The following is a 27,496-nucleotide window of genomic DNA, read 5'->3' as shown; positions in this document are numbered from 1 at the left end:
TTCAATATGCCGTCCGCCGATCCCACGAAAAACTTCAAGCGCATTGGAGTCGTCGGAGTTGGGAGCATGGGCTCCATGATGGCCTTTGCCTTTTCTGAACTAGGACTCGATGTCTCTGTCTGGGATGTGGATAAGAGAAATGTAGAAAAAGTGATGGACTGGACGAAAAAGTCCACGACCATGAAAGGCAAAATCCAGGGCTACACCGATATCAACGAATTCACCAAGAGTCTGGAGGGCCAAGGAATCGGAAAATTGTTCATGTTTTCGATCACTCACGGTGAGCCTGCAGATTCGGTCCTGAAATTGATCAAACCCGACCTGAAACGAGGCGACATCATTCTGGATGGGGGAAATGAAAACTACCGCCGCACTGAGCGACGCCAGAGAGAATGTGAAGATATCGGCGTGTATTGGATCGGTATGGGCGTGTCTGGAGGCTATCAGTCTGCACGACGAGGTCCAAGTCTGTCGCCAGGAGGTGACATCAAAGCTTTGGATCTTGTCATGCCACTTCTGGAGGCCTATTCTGCCAAGGATCGCAAGTCAGGAGAGCCGTGTGTGACGCGCATCGGACCTGGTGGATCTGGTCATTTCGTGAAAATGGTCCATAATGGAATTGAGGGTGGCATGCTGTCAGCGCTCGCCGAGGCGTGGTCATACATGCACTACGGTCTCGGACTGGACTATGAGCAGATTGGAGACGTCTTCACGCAATGGAATTCCAAGGGCGAATTGCGGAATAACTTTTTGGTCCACATTGGTGCCGATATCATGCGGATCAAGAAGACCAAAAAGGGCGACTGGAAAGGAGAAGGTGCCAGTGACAGTGACGGCTATGTCCTCGACGATGTGCTCGACAAGGTCGTTCAGGACGACGACAACACAGAGGGAACGCCTCTCTGGTCCTTGATGGAATCCGCCTCTCGACATGTTTCCACTCCCACTCTTGCTGCGGCACACTACATGCGCATTGCCAGTGGGAATCGTGCTGAGCGCCTGGAGGTCTCTAAAAAGCTTCAAGTGCCCACTCCGCGACAAATGGAAAACATCAAAGATCGCGCCACTGTCCTGGAGAAGCTTCGTAAAGCCGTGTACTGCACATTCCTCGCATCCTTCTGTCAAGGGCTGGAGCTTATCGCCCGAGCATCCAAGGACGAAGGCTGGGCAATCAACATGGGAGATTGTCTGCAGATCTGGCGTGCAGGCTGTATCATTCAGTCAGATTACATTGCGAATCTCTTGCAGCCGGCTCTCACGGCCGACAAACACATCATGAACATGAAGTTGATCGACAAGGTTGCCCAGGAGCTGCATAATAATCTGCCTGCCTTGAAGACGACCGTCATGGAAGGGATCATGTACGATCAGTATATCCCGGCCCTTTCCGCAACCCTGGACTATATCAAGTATTCAGGAGGCACCGCCCTTCCGACCAAGTTCATGGAGGCTCAAATGGACTACTTTGGTTCGCATGGCTATAACAAGCCAGGTGTGCCCGGAGAGGATCCTGGTCCAACTCACAAGGGCCCCCATCATTATGAGTGGAAACCTGCATGATCATTTGGCTTTCGGGGCACAGGGAAAATGTACTTTTAAAATTGAAGCTTAAAGATTGAATACGGAAGATGGCAGATTGCGTGCCGAGTTGCGTGGCGGCTCACTATCGTCGAGCGTTTGAAGTAGAGTGGCTGTCACCAGAAAAAAAGAGGGATTTACCTCAGAAACTCCATTGCAACTGATAAATTAAGAATGAAAAATTTTTAAGACACCTGACTCTTTTCGGTAGTAGAATGCTTGAGGTTTTAAGAAGAGGCCTCAATCAATGGACTCGACAATTCGAATGCTTCCGAGTTTCTGCATCACTAGAATAGATTGTCCAGTTGACCATTGCAACGTCATCGAGCGCGTGGATCGCGACAAAACTCGGTCTAACCGGAAACAGATAACGCGTGGAAGGCCTCAGGCATAAAAGGCACACGTGGGGCTACCGACCCAATGAAAGCGGGGCAGTCCATCTAAAATTTGTCGCAAGATGCGCTGGATGGCCAGCGTTCGCTCTCTCTCGACAATATCCAAGCCTTTTGTACGAATCGAGACGGCGAAGCAATTAGCACGCAGAATGGCCGTTCTTCCTTCCTCCTACGATGGTCCGTATTCTCTCTCACGTACCTATGAGGAGCTTGCATCTCTTGCTGGAGTCACTCTTCACCCCACCTTTTGACAGCGCTGACAGGCGCGACTTGGATAGGGCCCGTCTCTATTGCCGTCATCGGCGGCACTGGTCTTCGTGAGCTGCCTGGATTCACTCAGGTTGCCTCGTTGAACGTGTCAACTCCCTGGGGCGAGCCCTCCTCTCCGATTACCATCCTGCACCACCAGTGCAAGCACAACGACAAGACCGTCGCGGTCGCGTTCCTGAGCCGTCACGGTCTCCACCACCAGATTGCCCCTCACGAGGTTCCTGCTCGTGCCAACATCGCTGCTCTCCGTTCGATCGGTGTCCGCAGTATCATCGCCTTTTCTGCCGTCGGTAGTCTCCAGGAGGCCATTAAGCCTCGCGACTTTGTTGTCCCGGACCAGATCATCGACCGCACCAAGGGTGTCCGCCCATGGACTTACTTCGAGGGCGGCGTTGTCGCTCACGTTCCTTTCGGTGACCCCTTCGATGAGGGTATGGCCAAGGTCGTCCGTGAGTGCGGGCACAGTCTGGAGGGTGACGGTGTCGTCTTGCACGACCGTGGTACCATCGTCTGCATGGGTAAGTCGAGGATTCGCAAAAAAATCCCCCGATTCATCCCATGCAAAATCAGATAGACTAATTCTTCTCATCTTTCCTTCTCACAGAGGGTCCGCAATTCTCAACTCGCGCCGAGAGCAACATGTACCGCGCCTGGGGCGGCAGTGTGATCAACATGTCCGTGCTCCCCGAGGCCAAGCTGGCTCGCGAGGCCGAGATTGCCTACCAGATGATTTGCATGTCTACCGACTACGACTGCTGGCACGATTCTGCCGATGTCACCGTTGAGATGGTCATGGGCAACATGAAGTCCAACGCTGCCAATGCGCGCCGCTTTGTGACCGCTGTTCTCGATGCGCTGGCCGCTGATGAGCATGCTGATTTGGTCAACGCCAAGCACCTGGCTGGTTCCATCAAGTTTGGCGTCAGCACTTCCCACAACAACTGGAGTCCCGAGGCTAAGAAGAAGCTCGAGTGGTTGTTCCCCGGCTACTTCTAGGATCTGAGATGGATAAACGGATAAAGCACATAGCATCTTTTTTTATGAAAATATCTTGTGCATAGAGCATTAGAAAATAAATACAACTCTATCCCAATGAGGCTTGAGATACTTTCTTATCAAAGATTCTTTAAGAAGAAAAAAAAATTCTCACCCTTGCAAGCTGAAGATGCTTGACACGGAAGAGCTCTGATCAGAACCTTACAAGTCAATTTCATTTCAGCCACTTGAAACCCCAGGACTGTAAATCTTCACTACCACACCCAGGCTCAACAAAGGATCTACCTTAACTGTGATGAAAATTGATAGTTGAAGGAGAATCCCGGCCTTACTCCGAACATCAGATATTCTACGTCTCATTTTTTTTTTTTTAAAAAAAAAAAGAAAAGTCCTCTTGGGTTGAAAACGACCATACGAATTTTCATTTGCCAACTTCCAGCTTCCTAAATTGCTTCTCTAGATTTCCTCAAGAGTCAAAGTAATTAAATGTCATGGAAGCTCGGGGCAATAAAGATCTGCTAAATTATACCTATTTGAATATGAACCAGGACAGGACATCCTATGAGATACTGTATCATTTGAACGGGCTATTATTAACAAGATGAAGCCCGATATCCTGTAAGAGCCCGCCGTACATAAAGTACCTATGCCCTACCTAAGCCTCTGCTAAAAACGTGGAATTCAATAGAATACCTACTGTACCAGTCCTATCAGCTATGGTTGATAAATCAATTATCTATCGCCGAGTGCTTGTGTTGCTCCAGCAAGGGCTTGATGATATCGGTCAAGGCCTAGGAGGAATTGCCTATCTATTTAATTGCTTCAGGGTAATTTGAATTAAAAAAAATCTCAACCTGTGTGGAGCGGCTCTGCGATGCACCGGCGACAGATCAATTGTTTCTAGTCTGTGAATGTCAATGTTCATCTCATTTTGGCAGTTTCGTAAGGTTCCACTATTCCAGGGGGGAGGGATGAGCATTGAGACATCCTATCGCCTCTATCGAAGACCATCACATTCCGGACAAATCATCCAGGGCGAGTTCAACCACGCAAAATCCCAACGTTGGCGCAGTCGACAACGTGGAGAAATGAGAAAAAGCCCCACCCGAGATCCAAGAGCAAGCATGCTATTTCATTCCTGGCAGCGATAAAGGAATATGTAAAAGAGTGAAATTGACATACACTACTCATAATAATGACAGCTGGCGACAAGCTCACCAGATCTTCTTCGCCACCATCTCATATCGATGTACGTGATCTATCTTCAAATCCTTGTCCTTATTTTTATCCCGGTCCTCCTTCTCTTTCACACGCCGCAGACCATCAGGGTCGTCGCCATATATCCACCGACGCTTCTCATCGCCAAGCTCGACCATGCCCCACCCTCCAGCACGCCGGCTGCCTTCCACATTGAACCCGTCCTTTCGAACGGGTGGATCGTGAGCCGGCATTTCCGAAGAAGAGATCTTTCGAGACTCGTTTTCCGAATTCTTCATCCGCTTGTAGCGGGAGCGCGCAAAGGCGAGCAGCCCCATTCCTAGGAGGAGTTTGAGAATCAAAAGGACAATGTATGTCGTGAGGAGAAGTATGATGGTAAAGATCTGCACGGATTGAGCAGGGGAGGGCATGGCGTTGTCGACCAGCGTATTGAAAAATGAAGTGACATGAGCGACTGATACTGGGATGACATTTCGCAGAGTCAAAGGGACCATGGACGGGAGTGGTGCAGGGGTATAATTTCGGTGTATCGTTGCCAAGGATGTCGAGGTGAGTGCAGTTGAAGACGGATTGTGCGGACGCATCGAGGCGAGGAACATCTGGTACGTCTGCACTGACACACGGATAAAGAGGCACGACAGCGGAATGACAGGAAGACCCAATCGGCGGGTCAGGTTCTGATCACCGAAAGCATGGGTGTAGTAATCCTTAGCGAGCACGTCCAGATACCGGCCGTACAGGGCAGGACGGTAGTTGTTGAACTTGTTGATGTAGGCATGTTTAAGCCAGTCAACTAGCATTTCGGATCCGAGTACCACCAAGAATGGTCCCAGCACCTGGCCCAACGTTGGCAAGAAAGAATTCACACTGCTGACCGATGCAAGAATCGACGAGGGGAAGAATGTGAAAGACTGGGGCAGGATCGACGACGCGCTTCTGGGAGGAGTCGATAGGGGAGTGCTGTTCGTGCTGGGCGAGGCCTGCCCGGAAAACCCAGAACCCAAGCCAAGGTCCCCGATAAAGTTGAAAGCGCCCGTCTCCACTATATTGCGTGAAGCAATGATGGTGAGCATAAGCCAGAGTTGGAATCGCTCGACAACATCGGCACAGGTCAACTGGAACAGATTCTCCTTCTCAAACTTTCGGAACACGGTCGATTTGATCTCGACGAATTGGTTGGATAAAAGAAGGGTCATCAGGGCATTCGAGTACGAGTTGACCGCCACATTCAAAGTCATGACCTGGGAGAAGAGTGACGTCGCATGGGCAACGGTGTAAACAAGAGCCGCTAAGAAAAGCCCGAACGGGCGCAAAATCTTGCTGCGTCCATCGGGACGACGCTCGAGCGCCTCCCGTGAGAACAGACACTCAAGCACATCTTGCCCAATTGCAGCCAACAAGCGGTCGAGGACTTCTAGCACATTGTAAATCACATAAAGCTTGATGGCTGCTTGTCCCCGAATCCAGTGATACATGCGACTCGCGTCAAAGTACATCAACGCCCAACAAGTCGCTATCATGAGCAACCCAGTGAGAATATCTGCTTTGTCGTCTGGGAGGAGAGTCGAAGGAATAGACTTCTTTCGCCGATGGCGTCGGCGAGATTGCGAAGTACGATGTCTTCGCTTAGAGAGCTCAGAGTCACGATGTCGCGAGTCGTGATCGATAGATGCTGCCACCTCATGATCTGTGGTTGACTCACTCTGCAGGCGAGAAACTGCGTCAGACTCGCTTTCATGTCTTTCCCCTTGCTGATTCCTTCTCTTCCAAACTCGGCCAACTCCGCTGACCACAAAGTTGAAGATGGACCAAAATTCAGCGTTGAGGTTCTTCACCCATGACTCGCACAGGATATAGACAGCCTTGATAAAGCGCAGAGGAAGGATTGTAAAAGAATAGAGCCATGAGTCAAGACATGCAAGAGAACCAAAGCACAAGGCCTGTTCCAAGGCTCCAGGCAATATCAGAAAATTTATCAATCGTTCAATCTTCGCGCTGGAAGATTCATATGGAAAGTCATTGGATGAAGGCCGATAGATGTACAGAGGAGATGGCCGTCCAGATGCAAGTTCCAGTTGAAGGTAGGTAGGTAGGGAAGCGGGAGGAATAGGGATTGAAGCAGGCGCTAGAGGAGGCGCAGGGGACTCTACGAGATGAGGCGATGCCGCCAGATGACCATTGGTATCTCTATCGAGTGAGGTCCTCTCTTGTCGAGACCGTGATGCCCATGTCTGCGTTACTCTTTCGTTTTGCGCTTGCGGAGGAGGCGGCCGTGACAAACCAGGAGTTGAAACCGTTCTAGAAGTATGGGGGCGGTTGCGGACGTAGCCATTTGCGGTAGTCTTGGGCAGCGCCAAGTTGGCAGATAGCGATGGTGCTTCCAACGGGGAGCTCTTTGCCGTCCTGGCTTTGAAGTTATCATCGAGGATTGAGGCTTCACTAAGAGACTGTAGTATTGACTCTCTTGTCTCAGGACGAATGGTTCTATTCCCATGGTGATTCTCCGTATTGATTTTTGGTACGGCATCAGCCTCTGAACTTGCTGCCCGATACGGAATAGAATCCGGAAAGCTTATGAGCTCTTGTATTTTATCAGATGGCAACTTCGGAATCGGATCCTTGTCATCGTCAACTTGAAGTGGCGCTTCTGCAGCGAGTCCGGCCAAAGCAGCTTTCATTTTGGAGCCTTCGAAGAAAGTCGCCCGACCGGATTCTGTCGTATCATCCGGCGAGATTTGGACGAGGATGCCAAGGCCTTCACTGTGGCCAGGTTGCTGTTTTGGAAGGGCTAACTTGTCTCCCACTTCGCTTTGTTTCGTGTCATCAGCACCAGCCTTGACACATTGTAGATCGAGTTTCTTCTTGCATGAGAGGTCCTGATCAATGTCGCGTTCTGGCGATATCCAGTTATCTGAGCTCCGCCGCTCAGTCTGTTCATCCTCATAAATAATTTCCCTTGTTTTGTCGAACAGGGTCCGGGGCTTTCGGCCGTTGAGCTCCTTGCTCGGAGAAGCCCCGGGAGTCTCACTCGTGGATGTCATAACCGTAAGCTCTGCAAGATTCAAGATATCTGCGGATGTTATTCTTCTGGGTCGTTGGCTTCTCAAGCCACCTTGCGAGCGCCGAGGGGACGGGCAATTGTCATTCGCATTGTTGAGGGGAAGGAGGCCACTTCCGACGCTTGACGGAATGTGGTGACGCTAGTGGTGAAGCAGCGAAGCGGTGAAGGTGCGATCAGTGGATAAGCTATTCCATGACAATCAGTTATTCGCAGAAGCAGATTTAATTCTTCGGCCTCATTGAGGTTCAGGAGGTGGGCTCAAGAGGCAAATGCGATCATGCGAAATGCGTTGCGCCAGTTAAGATTCGCCCCGGGGAAGATAAGCTCGATTATCTGGCAAGTCGGAGAGACAACCGTTATCTCTGCCTAAGGCATGACTATTCATCACCAGCTGATGGCCGAATGCCAAGCTACATCAAGACCCAAATGCTGGATGTTTCTAGAGACTGAGCTTCTCATATGGGACAAGAGATCCAGGTGCCTTTCACTGTTCCAGACTATGATTTCTTTTGTTTAATTATCGACCAACAGACACGGAAAATGGAGACGGTGAATATGGAATTGAAAAAAAAACCTGGCATGTGTGGCCATTGAGAATGGAATATGAACGGAGGGTGGTATGGAGTATGTACAACGTTCAACGATTTCAGGCAGGAGGTTTGCAGTGAGTGAGCAATCTGCGCTTAAATCGGGAAAATCATTTTCATCATCATTGCAGAAATAACCAGCTTCCTGCGGGATACTGAAGTGTCAAGGGGGACATTCCGTGTCTTGAGAAGAAGATAGGGTATTGGAAGAAGGAGCATCAAGTGACATGCTGCGTTGGCCCCCTCCATTAGCGGTGGCTTGTGTGGGAACGTGTAAATCCGTACTCTGGTGGGGCACCCCGAGGATAGTGGCGGTGACCGTTCATTGTCGATGGTGAGGTTGTCTGAGCTCGGGAGAATGGTTGAAAGCCAGACGGGTGCGGAGGGTTCTGCACGTAAGATTGTGGTGAATGAGAGATTGGTGGAGGGTTATGATACCCGGCGGGATCATTGCTGGAGGCAGGGCTGAAGGCCTGGTAAATGGGTTGATGGTGCCCTGGGCCGGCGGAAGGGGTGTTGTTGCTGGTGGAAACTGGGCTGAAGGCCCGGTAACCAGGCTGGGCATAGCCATGACTCGTCGAACCAGGATTCATCGCGTCGGAACTAAACTTGAATTCCGCGTAGCCATTATTGACCGAACTGGATTGGACGCTGTCTAAGCTCGGGTCAAACGCTTGGTCATCGGCCTGGAGATGACCAGGACTGCCTGAGCGAGGATTGAAAGCATGAGCGCTCGAAGCCAGTGCTACATTGGAGAGCTCTGAGCTATTCTGGTCGGTAGGCACGGTGTTCGGGCCTCTGGAAAGTGGGCTAAACGTCCGGTAACCGGAGTGAGAGTGGTCAGGGCTGGCCGAATCATACTGGGTGGCATCAGATCTCAAGCCGAAGGTCTGATTTTCGGACAGTGCGTTACCCTGGCCAGCCGGGGTGCTACTATTGCCGCGAGAAAGGGGGCTGAACGCTTGGTAACCGTGCTGGCGGTCCGGGGAAGTGACTGGACTGGGCACGCTAGTATCGAGGGCCGGGCTGAATGCCCGATACCCCGGTTCGGAGTTTCCTTGTACAGCTGGATTGAACGGTGTGTAAGTCCGCTGTGGCCCATGGGCCTGGTTTGGTAGCTGAGGCCCGGGCGTATTCCGCTGGGTTGCGGGTGTCATGGAACGACCGGGAGGAGGGCGCACAACCCCGCTAGCCGGAGTCATGGACCGATCTGCGAAGCCTTGGTTCATCTCCGGGCGACTCTCGGCGGGAGACGGCTGAGCTGACCACTGAGCCTGGTGATCATATTCTCGAGGAGACGGTCCCGTCAATGCACGAGAGGGCCGCATAGTGCCATTTGGAGTCGCGAAGCTCTGGTCGTCCTGATAATCATCTTCTGGTGGGGCGCCGTAGTAGCCTGCCGGTGTTCCGTAGGGGTCATAACGTGCAGGCGAGGCAACCCTTGTAGGGTGAAGATCAAAGGCACCCTCGTTGACGGACGCGCCGGGCGTTCTCGACCGATTGAGGGCATCGCCGCCGTGACCGTGACCGTGACCGTGACCGTATGGAGAAAAGGGCCGCGGACCAGAGTCTGTGAGATTGCGCATGCCCGGTCCAGGTGTCCCCGAACCAAACTCTCGGGGAACGGGCGATGGACCAGGAGGCTGGCGCCATTGGGAGACTGGGGTTTTGGAGGTAGGTAGAACGGGTGGGAGCGGTGGCACAGGAGGCAGCGAAGCAGTCTGGTGGTCGAGAGGACTGTAAGTCGCTGTAGCTGCGGGCTCCAAAAAAGATGCAGAGTCAGACATGGCAGAGGACTGCGTGACGGTGCGGGTGAGGGGTGGCTTGCTGTCCAGTTCAGGATTAGGCAATGTTGGGGGCTTGTCGACAGCGGCCGTGTTTGACCGCGTGTACGGTGGCAAAGTTGTCTGGGTGGTACTGCGCGACAGCGTGGGTGTAGCCATTGGCTTTTCCAGGCCGACGTTGGGAAGAGACGGCAGCGTTGGTTTTGCGGCACCCCCTCCTACGTGGGCTGGGTTGGGGCTCGATTCTGCAACTTGAAGCCGTTTGCCAAAGCCTTGTCGACTTTTTTGCGGACGATGCGAGTCAGACGGGTGCTGATCTTTCGACGACAGTAGGCTTTCAGGCTTCCATCCGTAGAGGGAATGTGATGGAACAGGAAAATAAGGTAGAGAACGACCGCCGAGGCCAACTTCAAAACAGACAGCACCCAGATGATCAACGTGAAGAGCATGCCGAAAAGAACCACGGCTTGGAGATTATTTTCCTCCGCTAGGATCCTCACGTTGTTAAAAAATTGCCAGACTTCGCCGTTCCCGTTATCTTTGGGCGCATGCTCCCCGCCGGGAATGAGGTCGGCTTGCATGACGGACCACAGAGTGATGGCATTGAGCACCTGGCGCGGTCCATCGGCGAAGACGGTATTCATCCAGGACTCGAATGAAAAATATGAATAGAGGGCCACATACTCGGCGCCTTTCTTACTCTTGGTCAACTCGGCAAATACCAGGAAGCGTTTCCATCCCCGACCCTCCCGAGTGAAGACGCGGAAACATTGCACTCGAACTGCAAGAGGATCGAGGTAGCTCCGTGTGATACTGCCGGAGCGTATAGCGCGGATGGCAGATATCCATCGGTAGGCCAAGAGTGCAAAGGACATAAGAATGCAGCCTGCAAAAATCCATCGGGAAATCTTGAAGGGTATGGCAGGTTCCACGCGGCCACTCCAGCGCGAGAAGGCAAGGAGATTGACCGCGGTGAATGTATCGGCGCTGTAGACGGCAACCGACACCAGCAGAAAGACCCACAGGAAGAAGTAGGAAAAGCCAGTCCAACAGGAATCAGATTTAAAATCATCGAGGTTCTAGAAGGAGCAGAGTTAGTCTCAGAAGTGTATCTCCATAGGGACAGTTCCCGACACGAAACGTACCACGTAGTCCCATTTCTCCTCCATCGAGACTGCGCCCTTTTCGCGATCCCCACCGCACGGCATTGTGAGGATGGTCCTCAGACCTGATGACGTTGTGAGATAGAAAAATGAGCGAGAGTGGTCGATTCGAATCAGCGGCAGGTATGGACTTCTACGGGCCAGCCGGAGAGAGTCTGAAAGAACACTTGGTGATCGGGAGCAGGAGCGGGACGCGGAGCTGCCAAAAAGGAGCGGGAGTGATCAAAAATGGACAACTAGCAAGATAATGAACGACTAGGTATCATGCAAGTCTTGTGGCTTGCATGGAATTTGGTGAAGCGCTTGGAAGAGGTTGGCCAGATAACCCAAGGCTGAGACGCGGCGACGTCGACAATCTCAAACCCACGAGGGTTGACGACAGCACCCACGCAGGCCACGACCCGACCACTCCACAAGGCAGCAGGAATGTTGCACTCTGTGAGCCAAGGCAGGTATGTGCCAGAAGGCGCACCACATTGGAATCTGGCAGTGGATGTCCAAGGTGTCAAACGTCTGTGCCAAGCGCGCGAGGGATGATCACAGTGTTGACCCAGCGCCAAGAAAGGGGGTCGATGGGATGCGCCCTGATGATCAAAGTATGGGGAAAGGGGATGCAACTGAACAGACGCCGCAAGGTAGTATTAGCTGAGGGACCATTCACCAATCGATGTGGCTACGATGACCAAAAAAGAGTGATGGTCGTCTGTGAAAGAGTGACTGGTTAAAGAATGACTGGAAGCGCGCCGATCGAGGGCGTCAAGTTGGCGATATTGAAAGAGTGTCAGAGGGGAAAAAAGAAAGTCGAATGAAACGTGCCTGACTGGAGAGGGTTCGCCGGGTGGGGATGTGGGAACGGACCACCGCCCCTGCGTCCTGCGATCCTCTTCTTCTTCTTCTTCTTCTTCTTCTTCTTCTTCTCCTCCTCCTCTTTTAGGGCTGAATCGGTCGGGCGCTTCCTCGTTTCCAAGAAGCGTCAACGTGTGCGGACCTGCTGCTTGGCCTGACTATAACACAGCTTCTGCCACTCATCATTGGTCGGAGAGTGCAGTCTCTGTAGGTTGGTGAACAATCATGATGCTAACTCCTTACCATCTATGGCCGACGGGGATTCGACACCGCGTGGATTGATTCTTCAAACATTCCACCCGCAACACCAACGGTCACACCAACGCAAAACTTTTGTGCCCGTCCAATGAAGAACGTGTCTCCCATTTGGCTCGTCCCTCCGATATTATTCTAGGCAGAAGGGCCTCAGGTGGCAGCCACCGTCAAATCTTGGTAAATTAATGTTTGGTAAATCGTGAATCTGTACCGGGCCCATCGACTATACAACAATATCTCCACGGTCCCACTTTTTCCCTCTCATGAATACGAATCAGATGAAGCAGGTCCTGCGAGATTAATCATCGGCCTCAGGGGTACCCGCAGCGGAGATGGTCTGTGTTTGCATCGATGGCTTGGCTCAATTTGGGCTACAATTACTTCAAGCGCCTTATCTATGATCGCGCACTGGGGCCCAGGTGTATAGAAACATGGGGAGTGAGCCCGAGACTTCACCAGGGGAGTTCACCATTTAACATCGAAGATATCTCGATATCAGATGGTGATTATTCCTTCTGACTATGGCGAGAGGGATGATCCTGCATCGGGCGGCCGCGGCGCTAACCAGAACACGACTGCAACCATCGTGGATGCAGGTGGATAAATTGAAAATATTCGACCGAATGCATGAGAACAAGCAGCACCTTATCGTGGATGTGCATGAAAGACTGCCCTTCGTATCGGAACAAAGAAAAGGCGGACTTGAACCCCAAAAGCTCTACATTGTCAAGGCTTCTTCTGGTGCTATTTCTGTCTGCCCGGCGTTGTGGCTCGGCGACTAGCGCGGGCTGTACATCTAACATGCAGGCTGACATGCAATCATGCACGTGTGCAAAAATCCAGTTGCATACGAACCCGTTGAGTGAATGTTTCAAGTCTGCACCAAACGAACACGCGCTGTATTGAGCTACTTCGGTTTAGAACTAGGGACGCGTCGGCGGCAAGTTGGTCTCAACCAGGATAGAAATTTGTACAAAATGGATGCTCCGGCAGTGTACTGGCGCATAGTTGTGATCTGCTCTATCCTTGAATACCTATTCATATCACACTTCTCGGCGGAAGAAGTCAAACACCTATATGACGGTGACTTTAAACGGCCAGCGTTGTCTACCATCTAAGATGAAGCGACAGACCCACGCCCTGTCGTTTACCGCTGGGCTTGGGACGTCCTAGTGAGCCTACTTGCTTACTCCTTGGGGCACAGGAGTAATGTTTATGTCAGCGATTCTGCATGATTACCGACTCCTACATAATTCCACCGTGAGGGGCAGTTACCCATGTAAGGTTTTCGGTCTACCAGAATGAGTGGGAGTCTCGAACGAGAGGGTCTTCTTTGGGTGCTGCCAAGCGTGTCTTGATTAGAGTTTAAAAAGCACCGTAAAACTTAATCGAAGCAGCCAAACGTCTGGTTGCGCGTGTCCTTACTCTAGCAGACAGTGTCTACGACAGTGCATGTCTGCAGAATTGTGTCTTGACATCCATCCCGCATGTCTGTCCAACCCAGCGATTTGATGCATTGCGCTGAATTTCTCGACTGGATGATTCATGATTCAACCTTGGCACGTGGGTATCAAACCACTGATTCACACCACCTGGGGCACCGTTGGGATGGTCTATATCGACTCAAACATCAACCCAAGATGTGCATCTTATTGATTGGTCTCGAGTCTTTTTCGGGTTCCCACGTTCTGGGTGGTCGCGCAAAGTTCCAGATTCGAAGAACAAATCGCATTCTCTCGGCGTTCGGCACCAAAACAGCCACTTTGGCGTCACCGGTGAATCGATTAATCTGCTCCTATGGGCCCAGGATCGTCTGATAAACATGACAAAATTAGGCTCGATGATGATAAATCCAAAACTATCTGCAGGCTTTTCCCACCTCTCGTTTTCAGCCTCCGTCGTCCCATAGCGATACTCTGGCGCAATGTTGTCTAGCACTGTCTCAGTGTTTCTACTGTATATTTCAACCTTGCATGCAGTTATTGGCTCCCGAACAATAACCTCGGATCAAGCCGTGGACAAATATAAGCCGCGGCATCTTGATTGGGCTGCAGTCACTCCACCTCGGAAGTGACGTCGCAGGTCGTTGTGGCGAATGGACGAAGAGAACGATCGGACCCCCGACGATCCACGGCGCTGGAATCAGGTCCTTTTGGAGTTTTAGTTTTGGGAAGACATTTGCATTTATAAGCCGGTGGGTAAGGTTGCATCATCGTAGATGTCCATCTTCAACGGACAACTACGACTGTCCTGGCTCCTAAGGTTCTGTTGGGACTCCTTTTCGAGTGCAAGCGCATTCCATTCGGTGATTAGCCTGTTTTTGAGATCTGCAAGTATATAATCCGCCAGCAGTCCTCTCTTCTACATCATCACTTTTATTTCGACGGCCTTAGTCAAATAGATTGGGTGCTTCCACTTGTTGACAATCATAACCGCACTCCTCAGTCAGCAGCTAGAATGACTCAAGATATCGAAAACAAGGCCGCCCAAGGCATCTCCTACTACACCCCCGCGCAGGTACCACCTGCGGGATCCGCGGCCATTCCTCAGTCGGACGGGTCACAACCTCCCAAGCTTTTCCAACCCCTCAAGATTCGAGGATTGACCTTCCAGAACCGCATCGGCGTAAGTGTGACATGTCCTGCTGGTCGCGCAATCACTCCAGAAAGCTAGACGGGATGAGGAGTGTATCCTGACTAAGTTTTTGTTTTGTCGCAACAGCTCTCTCCCCTCTGCCAATATAGCGCCGACGATGGACACATGACGGACTGGCATATGGCCCATCTGGGCGGAATCGCATCGCGTGGCCCCGGCTTTGTCATGGTCGAGGCGACGGCCGTCCAGCCCGAGGGCCGCATTACCCCTCAAGATCACGGTCTCTGGAAGGACTCGCAGATCGAGCCTCTCCGCCGGGTCGTGGAGTTTGTGCACAGCCAGAGCCAGATCATCGGTATCCAGCTGGCCCACGCTGGCCGCAAGGCCAGCACGGTCGCCCCCTGGCTCAGCATGGCAGCAACCGCCACGGAAAAGGTGGGCGGTTGGCCCAACAATGTCAAGGGTCCCTCCAACACTCCCTTCCAGGACAGCTTCCCCACGCCCCAGGCCATGACCACCGCCGATATTGAGCAATTCAAGAAGGACTGGGTTGCGGCTGTCAAGCGCGCTGTCCAGGCTGGTGTGGACTTTGTCGAGATTCACAATGCCCACGGCTATCTGCTCATGAGCTTCCTGTCCCCCGCCACCAACGACCGCACCGATGAGTACGGCGGCAGCTTCGAGAACCGCATTCGTCTGTCTCTGGAGATTGCCCAGTTGACCCGTGAGAATGTGCCCAAGGACATGCCCGTCCTGCTGCGCGTCTCGGCGACCGACTGGCTCGAGGAGGATCTGCCCGACCAGCCCAGCTGGCGTGTGCAGGATACCGTCCGCTTCGCCCAGGCGCTCGCCGACAGTGGCAACGTCGACTTCCTGGACATCAGCAGTGGTGGTAACCACGCCAAGCAACACATTCACGCCAAGCCAGCCTTCCAGGCGCCCTTTGCGGTGAGGTGAAGAAGGCTGTTGGCGACAAGCTGGCGGTCGGCACGGTCGGCATGATTGGTGACGCCCACCTGGCCAACCGCTTGTTGGAGGAAGACAACCTCGACTTCGTCTTGGTTGGTCGTGGCTTCCAGAAAAACCCGGGTTTGGTCTGGACGTGGGCCGAGGAACTCAATGTGGAGATCTCCATGGCGAACCAAATCCGTTGGGGCTTTGGTTCCCGGGGTGGTGGTCCATACTTGAAGAAGCGACAGGAGAAGATCTAGATGGACGGAGTTGTACAGCGTTTGTTTTTTTTTGGTCAAACAAGTCTAGCAGTAGATCATGATAGATATCTCAGAATATAACGCCACATGATGACTTATGAAAGCAACGTCTTGACCGCGCGCAGGACCAACAACATAGTTACCTAAATCCCTTCTGAAGCTTGTGTCACTTACGCATCTGGACTCAATGTGTCTCAATTCTCAAGATCCCGCCCGGGGAATGGAATGGGGGAGAATCGTTACGAAATGCAACGCCAACCGGAGCGCTAGAGATGCCAGGGTCAATTCGGGCACCATTTGAATAAAAGCTTAGCCAGCAGCAAGCAGCTCGTACTTCATACGTACTCGAGAGCAGAGATGAGCCACTGAAAATTCTGACGGTGCTATTAGTCCCTTCAGTCGACGTCCCCCGGTTCTTCAATCTAAATTACTTGATAGTTGACACTGATGCGCATTGCACTGTTGCATATTGATGTCTCTTGATAAGCAAGTACCATACTACCCACAACGGGCTCAAACTGCCATTCAACCAGAGGATATGAAAAAATGAACATCGCAATAGGACTGATATGAATTGATTTCTGCATTTATGATACTAGTTTCCATTACGATACCCGGCACTGGATCGAGACATCCCAGGATTGGGGGCCACCTAATTCAGGGATTCTTTCAGCTGAGCACTAGGCTGCAACCTATGTCCAGCCGATACTGAATGATATATAAATCTTACTCGTCACCCCGACAAAGTGCAGAGACTTTCTTTCGACGAGAGTGAAAATAGCACCGCGTAACTTCTGGATCTCGGCATTGGACGAGATATCCAGGTGCTTTCCAGAGGAGAGAGAGAGAGCGCGACTTTGCCACGGGCTGTGAAGCGGAGCATCCGTCAGCCTCCCGTACGCGGAAGTGGAAACGCCCCGCCTCTGCTTCGGTCAATTCGGAGATATCGCTCGATTCGGGGACGCCTTTCAGCTTCAAGTTCAGCGTCTACGGAGAGACGGAGAGATCGTTCCTGACTGCTTTCAATTCTCGATCCAACGACGATTCAAAGATGGGACTCATCAACAATAATCTTGGGATGCTCTACCTCGGGGTGGCTGCCGCCATCTATCTGAGGCCAGAATATGCCATCATTGCGGATTCCAGGACCGCGACAATGCTTCTGGTGCTGCTTGGCATCATCTTATGGAAATTCGCCTACCAATTAGTATTGTATCCAATGTTCTTCACTCCTTTGAAGCACATTCCCACACCATCAGTAAGCTCCCCCCCCCCCCCCCCCAATTATCCCCCACATGACCGAGGATGTGAGGTTGACGGCTGGATTCGTGCTTACGCCCAGTTGCCAGAGTCGAAACCTCTTGACGGGAAACACCAAGACCTATTTCCCACAGACTCCCTGGCCGGAAATCAAGGAGTGGGCCACGAGCCTGCCCCACGAGGGTCTCATTCGATACTACGTGGTCGGCAACCTAGAGCGCATTGTTGTGACGAGCCCGAAAGCTCTCAGCGAGTTGCTCGTCACGAAAGTGTATGACTTTGAGAAACCCAAGCTTCTGAGGCAGAACCTGCGCCGCATTGTAGGCGATGGTGTCCTGCTCGCCGAGGGCGATGAGCATAAAGTACTGTCACCCGACCCAATGAATTTGTAGTTTGGGGGCAGTTACAGAGATCTCCAAAGAGTTTTTGCTGATGGAGTCCACCTCTTTAGATCCAACGCAAGAACTTGATGCCGGCTTTTGCATACCGTCACATCAAAGATCTGTATCCGGTGTTCTGGGCCAAGAGTGTCGAGATGGTCAATTTGATCCAGGAGGACTTGGAGAAAAGACGATCCGCAGGAGAAAAAGACATCACAATCACCGTCCGTAACTGGGCCAGTCGCGCGACGCTCGATATTATCGGCGTCGCCGGCATGGATCACGACTTTGACTCTCTGCGTGATCCGGCGAATCAACTTAACAAATCTTATCAACAAATCTTTGAATCTCCTGGTCCCGGCACCAAGACGCTTTTCGTCATTGGAATGCTCATGGGAAACGTCACTCTCCTTCACGCGCTGCCTACCGAACGCAATAAACGCATCAATGCAGGCGGACAGGTGATCCGCGACGTCGCCCGACAGATGATTCGACTGAAAAAGGAGAAGATGAAGACGTCGACCGCGCAGACCGGCGTCGATATCATCTCCGTTGCCATGCACAGCGGAGTCATGGACGAGGAGAATCTGGTGGATCAACTGATGACTTTCTTGGGCGCCGGGCATGAAACCACTGCCACGGCGTTGCAGTGGGCCGTCTACGCACTCTGCAAGAATCCAGAAGTCCAGACGAAACTCCGCGAGGAGATCCGCACGCACCTTCCTCCCTTGTCGTCAGAATCACCAAACACTATCGATGCGGCCACCATCGACAATCTCCCCTATCTACACGCCGTCTGCAACGAAGTGCTTCGCTTCCATCCGTCGGTCCCTGGCACCATCCGGACCGCCGTCAGAGATACATCGCTGGCGGGCCATTCGATTCCCGAGGGGACAACGATCACCATCGCTCCTGAAGTCGTCAATCATTTGGAGGAGCTTTGGGGCCCCGATGCGAATCAATTCAACCCTGAGCGCTTCATGGGACCCGGTAAGGCAAACACGGGCGGAGCAAGCAGCAACTATGCCTTCTTGACATTCCTCCATGGCCCACGCAGTTGTATTGGGCAGGGCTTTGCCAAGGCCGAGCTTGCTTGTTTACTCGCCGCGACCGTGGGACGATTCCAGATGGAATTGAGATATCCCGATCGAAAGTTGCAGCTTCGCGAGGGCGCTACGGTCTCGCCAAAGGATGGTGTCATTGCTATCTTCACTCCACTAGAGGGCTGGTGATATGATGATGATGGTGACGCCTGTATTATCGCTGAAGAGACCTCACCCCTTCCATGTATTTCAAGTTGACTCATATAAAGATATCCTTATTGAATCCTACTCTATGCTTGATATTCATCTTCGATTATTCCTTTTCCATTGCTTTAAAAAAACTCTTGAAAGTCATCCATCTCTTACCATTCTCTTACTCTCAACCGATTTAAAAGTTTTCATCTCGGATTATCTTCCTCCAACATCTACTAATAAGGAACTTTCCTTCCACGAGGAGGGCCTCGCCTCGAAATTCTCCCCATCTGATGACTACTGAAATTCTCATGTAAGCGAAGAAAGAAAAAGCGTGGAAAACTTTGTAAATCAATATATGAAAATTCAGCCCGAGAAACGCTAGAGCCTCACCAAGCAATAGAAAAAATAGGCCCATAGCGCGTACCTCTATTCCGACGCCAAACTTGTTCGGAACCAGTCTAAACCTGGAGATCCGGTATAAAAGGCTTTTCGGCTGATATGCGGTCTAGACCCGCAACAAGGAGGTAACTATGGATCAATTTCAAAAATTTTCATCTTCGTTTCTCTTGGTATCACTGCTAACAAAGCTTAGGCCTTGGAGTGTGCGGTCAGTCTCCTGGCCTCCCACTCGACTCAGCCGAATCTCTTATCCTCAAAGGGGAAAAAGTGCACTTGAGACTGAGAGAAGGAGAAACAAAAGCGGGAAAAATCAGCTTACTACTACTTTGAAGCGGATCAAGATGCCTGCGTAATTATTGTCGTAGCCGCTCCAAGATCAAATTCGAGCCGCAGGACTTTTCCAATTGAGCCAAGCAACAAAGTGGAGAGGGTTCTTGAACACAAAAGATTCGATTCTGGTAAGCGGACAAGGCACAGGGCATAGTCCACTGGGTAATCCAGTACGATGAGAAAGAGCTCGTAATCCGACGGATTGGTCGATGGGCACTTTACCATCCTCGCGGAGAAAGAGCCGGATCGTAGGCAGAGTACGGAGGCGGCGCATCGTCACCTTCTCCATGGTAAGGATCGAAGTCCTGAGTCGTCGTATCACAAATCACCATGGACCTAGCGTTATATGATGTATTGGCCGGTGCAGTTCTCCTTTCGGCTCTGACTGTCGTTGCTGTCATGATATTTGCCCTCTTTTTGTTCGGAACGACGCCGACAAGCTTCAATTTACCATTCGAGGCTTTTGCATCTTTGGGTGCACTTCTCAAGGGCACAGACTTTCTCGCAACCTGTTTTGGTCTTTTTGAGGCGAAGTTAGTGGGTGCAGGGGATCGGGAGACTGGGATGTTCTCCTTTTTCTTCTCCGGTGCGGTACTCTTGGGAGTCGGTTTGGCTTTCTTTGTAACAGGCTGAGCAGCCTCTACGTCAATCGCGCCTGATTTTGACACATTGACGTTGACATTGACGTTCACGGTCGCCGAGGTGGAGGATGAGTTTGCATTGCGCTTCGCAGGCATGGTCACGACAAATGAGCAGTCGTGCAAGGGCACGATGAGCCAAAAAGTACCAAGGTATAAGGCTCCCGGCAATCTGGTAGAGCAGCTGCAAGGTCGAGGCAATAAGTGGATGCTGTCGACGGAGCCCACTGGATCTCACGCTTGGATCGGTTGCAGAACCTGTCTGGACTTGGACTGGAAGTATACGCAACGAGAAGAAGCAGAACAATATCAGTGGGATCGATTGAATGAAGAAAAGTGGGAGTCCTCAAGGGCCCGCTCACTATGACTGGGCCAGCGCACCGTTACAGAATGTTCATAAGGACACTATGAGGAGAAAATTACACCATGACAACGATTCATCTCCTAGAAAACGTTATCTCACCATCATCATGATGGCGATTGGCCCGTTTAGTAAACCAGGTGTGATCGACTACCCATGGGGTACTTTTCCATTCGTTTTCCGCCTCCAATTTCTCACAAACATCAAAAATACATTGATGGCTAGCTCTAGATGATTTCCACCATCAGAGTGTCTGCAAGACTGGCATGATGTTCACTTTCCATGAAAAGGGTGTGGAGGCCCACGCAGTACAGATGGCTGCATGTTGACGCTGCGCCGCTACATACTATCTCACGTGACCTTCGTATTTTGATCTTATCGCGGTTCCCCAAAAAAAATTTGGTTGGCGACGATAAGGATCGGTGCAACAGTGAACGCTGTGTATTCCACCTTTGTCAAGCTTTTGATATACCGGATCTCACAATTTCTCTGGGTTCCATCTGAAGGAAATCACGGCTGTTACTACTGGCCGCCATCGAAAAGTCCAGATTTATATACTTGATCTTCATCACTCGCCATTTTTCCTGTCCCCGCAGAAAGCGCCGCGGGGTTCTTTCCATCCACCCTCATCCCACCATGGACATGCAATCAACGACCGGGGCCCCGGCCACAGACGCCGCCTCCTTCCTCGATCTGGCCATCACTCTTGTACTCAACAACTGGCCGGCTCTCACACTAGCCGTTCAATCGAATTGGGGCGGCCCAACCTCTGGCGACAAGCGTGACTGGCTTTGCGGTGCCATTTCAGATATGCTGAAGGAGCGACCCGAAACCGACGCCGAAGACCTCGAGGACGTCTTGATCCAAGTGATGAACGACGAGTTCGAAGTTTTGGTCGACGACGAAAGTGCCGGGAATGTGGCGCTTGAGATCATGGAGTACAAGGCCCAAACAGCCCGAGGGGAATTTGGAGCTATTCGGGGGCTCTGGGAGAAGTGGCAGCAGAAGAGTTCACAGAGAGCTGCGGCGACGAGCATGTTCAAGCAGGTCGACACGAGAGATGGGGATCAGGAAACGGATGACGATGAGGAAGACTCTGATGTCGAAGATGTCGAGATGGGTGATGCGCCAACGCTGGTGCGCGCGCCACGTGAGAAGGTCGAGCCCGAAGTGGATGAGGATGGCTTCACGATGGTGAAGAAGAAGCGGTAAATAACTTTGTGATCGGCCACCAAGGTCTGCTTTCTCAGAAAAGTGGTCTCCTGCTGTCAGAGCGCCTACCATCTTCCCCGTTCCACAAATACCCTGCAGCGTGTTGGTAGTCCGTTTATCTACACCTATGAGCTCGTCCATGAGAGGGCACACACGAGGCCTATATTCGCCTAGCCTATTCAGCCTGTCTGAACTAGCAGGAGGCAACGTAAGGCGTGAATGTTTGTCTGCTTTTGTGGGGTTGAAGCGCAGAGGGTTCTATTTAGAAACATAAAGGAAATTCATGATCGTCAAAACGAAGCGTGTCCCTCGCAGGGCGAGTATCAGAGTCTAATCATATATGCACATCCGAGCCATGGCTTTTCTTCCCTCCCCTTGCCTCCAAAGTTTCATCAACCAAGTGCCCGAGGTCATGTTGAGCATCAAAATAAAACATCATGTGTGGAGGAATGAGCTCGATATTCTGGCAGAGTTTCAATTCACGTAGAAGGGGGCGTATTTCATTAAGGCGGATGAGAGACATCAAGCATTTAAGCCTCATTCTCCGGGAGGATAAGCTTGGTGATCATACCAATAGCGATGGTTTGACCCTGTAGAGAATAATTAGCTCCAATTCAGTACGATACGATGGCAACAGATGGGTTGATCTTTACACATACCTGATCCCGAAGAGTGAATCGTCCAAGCTGCTGGTAGTCCTCGAATCTTTCAACACAAACTGCACCTGCGGTGCTGGTCACCTCCAGGCGAGCAATGATTGTCTGACCCTTGTTGGCGAAGGGAGGGGGCCGCTTGCTCTTGCGGCCGGTGCCCGGCTCGAGTTTGTGAAGCAGAGCAGCAAAAGTGACCTCCTCAATAGCAGAGTGGACGTGGAGGACACAGTTGAAGCCGGCGGTCAGAATGTTCTTCAAGTCGAGAATACGAATCTTGGCTTCGAAGGCTGAAACACAGTGGACAGGGCGCTTGGGAGAGCAAAGCACAAAGCCAGGGAAGAAGTCTTCTTCTTCAACGCCGCGCAGACGCATGCGGACTTGGTCACCGCAAGACGCAGTCGTGATCTCGTCCTCGGTTTCGCCATAGAGAGCAGAGATTGAGACCTCGGTGCGGTTGGGCATCATCAGATAGTTACCGTTCTTCTTGATGACACCGGACTCGACACGACCCTCGGCCATGGTACCCATGTCGCGGTACTTGGCACTGATAGGCATCATAAAGGGAGCATTGATCTTACGCTCGGGGAGCTTGAACTGCGTAAGGTATTCGAGCAATGACGGGCCGTTGTACCAAGGGGCAATGCCCTCGGGCAGCCTTTCCTTGATGTTCAAGGTGGTCTGGGCAGAAATGGGCATGCAGAAGATGTCATCCTTTTTGTAGCCAAGAGCCTCCAAGAACTTGATGACCTTGACGGTACACTCTTCGAAACGAGCCTTGCTCCATTCGACGGTGGGGTCGTCCATCTTGTTGACCACAACGACCAGCTTTTGAACACCAGTGTTACGGGCAAGCAGAGCGTGCTCACGGGTCTGACCACCCTTTTCGAAACCGGTCTCGTACTCACCCTTACGGGCTGAAATGACGAGACAGCCCAAGTCAGCTTGAGAGGCACCTCCAATCATATGAGGCACGTAGGACTTGTGACCGGGAGCGTCCAGGATAGAGAAGTGACGCTCGATAGGGCCATCGGGGTGAGGCACTGTCACCTTGAAGAAAGCACGACCAACTTCGACGGTCTTACCCTTTGCACGTTCCTCGTTAGTCAAATCCAGAGCCCATGAGAGGTACCAGGTCTCTCGACCGGCAGCCTTGGCCTCGGTCTTATATTTTTCCATAGTTCGGTCGTCCACCATGCCAGTACAGTAGAGCAGAGAGCCACCCAGCGTGGACTTTCCGGCATCGACGTGACCAATGAAAACAACGTTGATATGCTCACGGCGCTCACCGTAGATTTCCTTCAGGGTGGCCTCGTCGACATCAGCCTGCTGGGCCTTGGCCACGGCATCGGCAGCACGTGCAGCCTTGGCGGTCTCGCCACGGCCAGGGCTGGAGCGACCAGACGAGGGAGTAGGCGAGGATCGTCCGCTCGCGGCAGCCTTTGAATCAGCCTTCTTCTCAGTCTTGTCAATGGCCTTCGCCGCGGTCAGCTTGGCACCGGCCTCGGCTGCAACGGCGCCCTTGGTGTCGCCCTTGCTTGTGGCGTTGGTTGTAGAGGCAGCGGGAGCAGCAGGGGTAGAAGCTGCGGGCTGGGCCGGAGTCGGGGTGCCGATAGAGAGCACCTTGGTCTTGGGAGCGGCGGTCGAGGAAGTGGCTCCGATGGACAGCACCTTGGCCTTGGGCGCAGGGGCTTGCGCAGCCTGCGCAGGCTGAGAGGCGGCGGCGGGGGCATTCTGGCGAGCTTGCTGCTGTTGCTGGGGCTGCTGGAAACCACCGGGCTGCTGGTTATAATATTGGTTGTAACCGCCGGGCTGCTGGTTGTATGCGCCGTATTGGCCGTAGGCCTGCTGGGGATACCCATAGGCTTGTTGTCCGTACTGGTTGTACTGGTAGCCACCACCACCACCACCGTACTGCGGGTATTGCTGTCCAGGAACGAAGGCAGAGGCACCGGGTGTGAACGAGGCAGCGCCGGGCTGGAAAGATGCTGCACCGGGCTGGAAGGACGGCGCCTGAGCTTGAGGGCGGCCCTGGGCGTTCAGGTTCACGCCGTCAGTCTGTCGGGAGAGCTCATCCTCCCATGATTCGGGGGTCTGGTTCGACATCGTGAATGGAGATATCCGGGACACAATGAAGGACACGGCGACACGAGAGTCGAGATAAGTGGATATGGAATAGACAATGAGGGGTCCTGCGTGAGGTTTTGACCTGTCCGGGAAATTTGCACGGCTGAGTCAGCGCCCCGCGATCACTGCACAATCCTCGTGTCCCGCCTAAGGATTCACGCCCGACGGGCATTGCAAGGTTCTCACAAAGTCACGATACTATAAACTGTGGGGGCTAAATCTTGCTCCTCACGTAGGCGAGTCTAGACGTTTGACTATTTCTTTACAATGAGCTGGTGCGGAGCTACTGCCTGGCCGTAGAAGACACTTACTATCCATCATCAGTTCGGTGTACCTCGTCTCGAGAATCAAACACGGAAACTTTTTCTTTCATCATCGGGGCGCTCGATCCCCGTTATCGATAAGCCCCTCATACTTTGTTTTGTGTCCGACGAGGCGAGCGTCGCTTCTGCAGCGAAGATTAAACCAGCCCGAGTGATTATTTGTTGTCGCCAAAATGGAGGTCTTCTTGACACGTGTAAGAGAATATCATGACATGTCTGGCGGACTTGTAAACAGCAAGCTAATGACCTGCAATTGCACAACAGCTGACCCAGCAGGCGATGAACTATGCGATTCGGTGAGCTTGAAATGGGTTGATGATGCGCCAGCGTGGAGGCTGATATGCTGCTGCAGCTCTGGAATCGCAATCACTGCGACATATGCGATGCGACAATCGTCACGCTTACTGAAAGTGAATCAATACAGCTCACCTTGAAAATCTCTTGTGCAAGAGAACTGACACGTTCTAGACCGTTGATGGTAAAGATCGCGAGGAATTGCTGGCTTTACAGCAGCGTTTAGAAAGCAAGATTCAAGTGAGCTTGGTTCTGTGTTCTCTTTGGTGATGTTGTCTCACTCATACGGAAGCTTAGGTCATCTCACCGTCAATAGACATGATCGAATTGATGTGAGTGAAGATCTCATGGGTGATCTATCCATGCCATCCAGTCACTAACGAGACGCCTCAGAGCGGCACGGGGAAACACATCTCTTGAATCCGCGGTTGCTCTCACAAAGTCACTGAGATGGGACATCCAGGCCCTCGGGCAGCGTTTAGCAAAAGCCGCAGCTCGGGAAGAAGCAAGTCGCTCTGGATCCAAGTCATCCAAGCAGCGTCCCAGCAACGAGGCAGAGATCAAGTTCATCATCAACGACATCAAGAATCTTTTGACCCGCATCGAGGACGCAGTTCCCTTGATGAATCTAGCAATCACCACGTCTGGCGCGAAATTGTCCACAAATCTGCCCTCCACAGTCTCGCCCTCACGACTTCTGCAAGCGAGCACCTTTCTCACTGCCGGTGATACCCAATATTCCATGTCGCCCTTGGACGAACACCAGGCGGTACAGATTGGACCAACTTTTACGCTTTCGATGTACATGCTCTTTGCTGGTCACCTTCGTCCCCATGATGAAGAATCCGCTCGGGAGGCTACCTGGAAAGAAGTCATGCACAAAGCGAGACTAAAAGTGCGACGTGTCCCGATGAGCGTGTATTATTCTGAGAGCTCATCGAATCGGTCGCAACTTCTAGCCCGACCAGGGATCGACGAGTATGCTTATCAAGTGGTCATCATCGAAGACTTGGATGATGGTCGGGTTCACACGTTCGACACAAATGAACCCCAACCGCATAGTTATGATGGAGTTGCCACTGCCGGAGTGAGAGAAATTCTGCCAATTCACCAAATCTCCAAGATCTTCTATGCCGACACCGGCAGGATTCTCAACATCAGCACCGAGGGTGAGACGAATAATCCCGTCCTTCTCCTCAAGAGGGATTTGAATGCGCTACCCCCTCGCCGTATGATGGAGCGCGACGATACCGAGAAGAGTTTCACGCAGGACATCGGAAGCGAGGAATCCTCGGATGAAGAACAAGCGCAGCTGGATGCTCAATTGAACGGCGGTGATCCCTCCGATGAAACAAATTTGAGTCATCTGCATGAAGACGCCATTGCCACAGAGTGGCGGCTACCTCCAGGCTTGGACCCGGAGTGGATTGCATTTGAAGTGTACAACGAAGACGAGAGTTCAGACACCGATTCCGACGGGGAGACGTCTGCGGAAAATCCATCCGACTTGAACGAAATGGCTCGCTTGTCATTAAATGATAGGAAGCCTCTCTCATCACACTCGGTGTCTCGGACTTCAAACAAACAGGCAAGTACTGCCACTACTACGACAGTGACGAACCCGCTGTTTGAACACATTCGCACGTCACTGTCCTTACTCGAGACTCTTCTTCGCCTCACCTCCCTACAACAATTCCAACAACAATCACATCTTTCAATTAGCGATGAGCTTTTGAATTTCTTCCTTGAAGAATCATCATCGACCGGTGCAGGAGGGGATGAGCAACATCGGCAGCGCCTTCGATCGGAAGCCCGCCGTCGGGTAGGATGGGACCCTTACGACGAGAGTCCAGTCAAACATCGCGGAGAAGATTATCAGTACGGCTGGGGGCCCGGAAGTCCATCTCCATACCCACGGGATGATGATGCACTTTATTCGCCAGGGAGTGGATCTCGAAATTTCCAAATTCGATCCAGGGAAAACACTCCCGAGACGCCTCAGCGAAGAGGCTCGCCAAGTGTACGTCCAAGTCATCTTAGAGATATGACGGCGGCATATTCAGACACTTGAATGAAGGAGGAAGAGGTCGAAGTTCTCATGAAAGAAATTTAAAAAGCTACTCGCATTCATGAGAGTTGAGCTCGCATGTATCATACACTAAGCTTTTCCAACTGTGATAAAAGGGGGGGTGGAATGATGCCACATGATCGACGTATTGCATGGCCATATCTCATCGGATCATTAGGCAACAGCGACCTGCGAGAGTATCACGCCCAAGACTAAAACAAGCTACTGGGCCCAAAAACAGTCAAGGGTGAACCAAG

At 52.0% G+C, this 27,496-nt stretch overlaps 10 protein-coding genes across 10 annotated transcripts; 6 read left to right on the top strand and 4 right to left on the bottom strand.

Moving 5' to 3' along the window:
- Positions 1 to 6: 6 nt before the first annotated feature.
- On the top strand, positions 7 to 1,560 carry POX_a01154 (6-phosphogluconate dehydrogenase, decarboxylating; the record flags this gene model as incomplete). Its single annotated transcript, XM_050110084.1, has 1 exon — positions 7 to 1,560. The coding sequence occupies one exon, from the start codon at positions 7 to 9 to the stop codon at positions 1,558 to 1,560; it is 1,554 nt and encodes a 517-aa protein (XP_049973852.1).
- Positions 1,561 to 2,035: 475 nt separating this feature from the next.
- On the top strand, positions 2,036 to 3,239 carry POX_a01153 (S-methyl-5'-thioadenosine phosphorylase; the record flags this gene model as incomplete). Its single annotated transcript, XM_050110083.1, has 3 exons — positions 2,036 to 2,150; positions 2,252 to 2,761; positions 2,848 to 3,239. The coding sequence occupies 3 exons, from the start codon at positions 2,036 to 2,038 to the stop codon at positions 3,237 to 3,239; spliced, it is 1,017 nt and encodes a 338-aa protein (XP_049973851.1).
- A 1,214-nt stretch (positions 3,240 to 4,453) lies between these two features.
- POX_a01152 (uncharacterized protein) lies at positions 4,454 to 7,498 on the bottom strand (the record flags this gene model as incomplete). The annotated part of the gene is made up of 1 exon (XM_050110082.1): positions 4,454 to 7,498. One exon carries the CDS (start codon positions 7,496 to 7,498, stop codon positions 4,454 to 4,456), a length of 3,045 nt encoding a protein of 1,014 aa, XP_049973850.1.
- An 855-nt stretch (positions 7,499 to 8,353) lies between these two features.
- On the bottom strand, positions 8,354 to 11,097 carry POX_a01151 (uncharacterized protein; the record flags this gene model as incomplete). The annotated part of the gene is made up of 3 exons (XM_050110081.1): positions 8,354 to 10,134; positions 10,197 to 10,968; positions 11,035 to 11,097. The coding sequence occupies 3 exons, from the start codon at positions 11,095 to 11,097 to the stop codon at positions 8,354 to 8,356; spliced, it is 2,616 nt and encodes an 871-aa protein (XP_049973849.1).
- Positions 11,098 to 14,610: 3,513 nt separating this feature from the next.
- POX_a01150 (NADPH dehydrogenase afvA) lies at positions 14,611 to 15,959 on the top strand (the record flags this gene model as incomplete). Its single annotated transcript, XM_050110080.1, has 3 exons — positions 14,611 to 14,778; positions 14,875 to 15,640; positions 15,685 to 15,959. 3 exons carry the CDS (start codon positions 14,611 to 14,613, stop codon positions 15,957 to 15,959), a joined length of 1,209 nt encoding a protein of 402 aa, XP_049973848.1.
- A 1,051-nt stretch (positions 15,960 to 17,010) lies between these two features.
- Positions 17,011 to 18,831, top strand: POX_a01149 (Cytochrome monooxygenase FUM15; the record flags this gene model as incomplete). The annotated part of the gene is made up of 3 exons (XM_050110079.1): positions 17,011 to 17,217; positions 17,309 to 17,581; positions 17,671 to 18,831. The coding sequence occupies 3 exons, from the start codon at positions 17,011 to 17,013 to the stop codon at positions 18,829 to 18,831; spliced, it is 1,641 nt and encodes a 546-aa protein (XP_049973847.1).
- A 953-nt stretch (positions 18,832 to 19,784) lies between these two features.
- POX_a01148 (uncharacterized protein) lies at positions 19,785 to 20,303 on the bottom strand (the record flags this gene model as incomplete). Its single annotated transcript, XM_050110078.1, has 1 exon — positions 19,785 to 20,303. One exon carries the CDS (start codon positions 20,301 to 20,303, stop codon positions 19,785 to 19,787), a length of 519 nt encoding a protein of 172 aa, XP_049973846.1.
- Positions 20,304 to 21,201: 898 nt separating this feature from the next.
- POX_a01147 (uncharacterized protein) lies at positions 21,202 to 21,777 on the top strand (the record flags this gene model as incomplete). The annotated part of the gene is made up of 1 exon (XM_050110077.1): positions 21,202 to 21,777. One exon carries the CDS (start codon positions 21,202 to 21,204, stop codon positions 21,775 to 21,777), a length of 576 nt encoding a protein of 191 aa, XP_049973845.1.
- A 530-nt stretch (positions 21,778 to 22,307) lies between these two features.
- On the bottom strand, positions 22,308 to 24,533 carry POX_a01146 (Eukaryotic peptide chain release factor GTP-binding subunit; the record flags this gene model as incomplete). The annotated part of the gene is made up of 2 exons (XM_050110076.1): positions 22,308 to 22,367; positions 22,437 to 24,533. 2 exons carry the CDS (start codon positions 24,531 to 24,533, stop codon positions 22,308 to 22,310), a joined length of 2,157 nt encoding a protein of 718 aa, XP_049973844.1.
- Positions 24,534 to 25,050: 517 nt separating this feature from the next.
- Positions 25,051 to 27,284, top strand: POX_a01145 (uncharacterized protein; the record flags this gene model as incomplete). Its single annotated transcript, XM_050110075.1, has 7 exons — positions 25,051 to 25,071; positions 25,142 to 25,173; positions 25,230 to 25,287; positions 25,346 to 25,411; positions 25,469 to 25,503; positions 25,565 to 27,191; positions 27,249 to 27,284. 7 exons carry the CDS (start codon positions 25,051 to 25,053, stop codon positions 27,282 to 27,284), a joined length of 1,875 nt encoding a protein of 624 aa, XP_049973843.1.
- Positions 27,285 to 27,496: the final 212 nt, after the last annotated feature.

This window comes from Penicillium oxalicum, chromosome I, assembly GCF_001723175.1.
Source record: "Penicillium oxalicum strain HP7-1 chromosome I, whole genome shotgun sequence".
In the NCBI taxonomy this organism is placed as follows: domain Eukaryota; kingdom Fungi; phylum Ascomycota; class Eurotiomycetes; order Eurotiales; family Aspergillaceae; genus Penicillium; species Penicillium oxalicum.
This window is presented reverse-complemented; position numbering and strand designations above follow the sequence as displayed.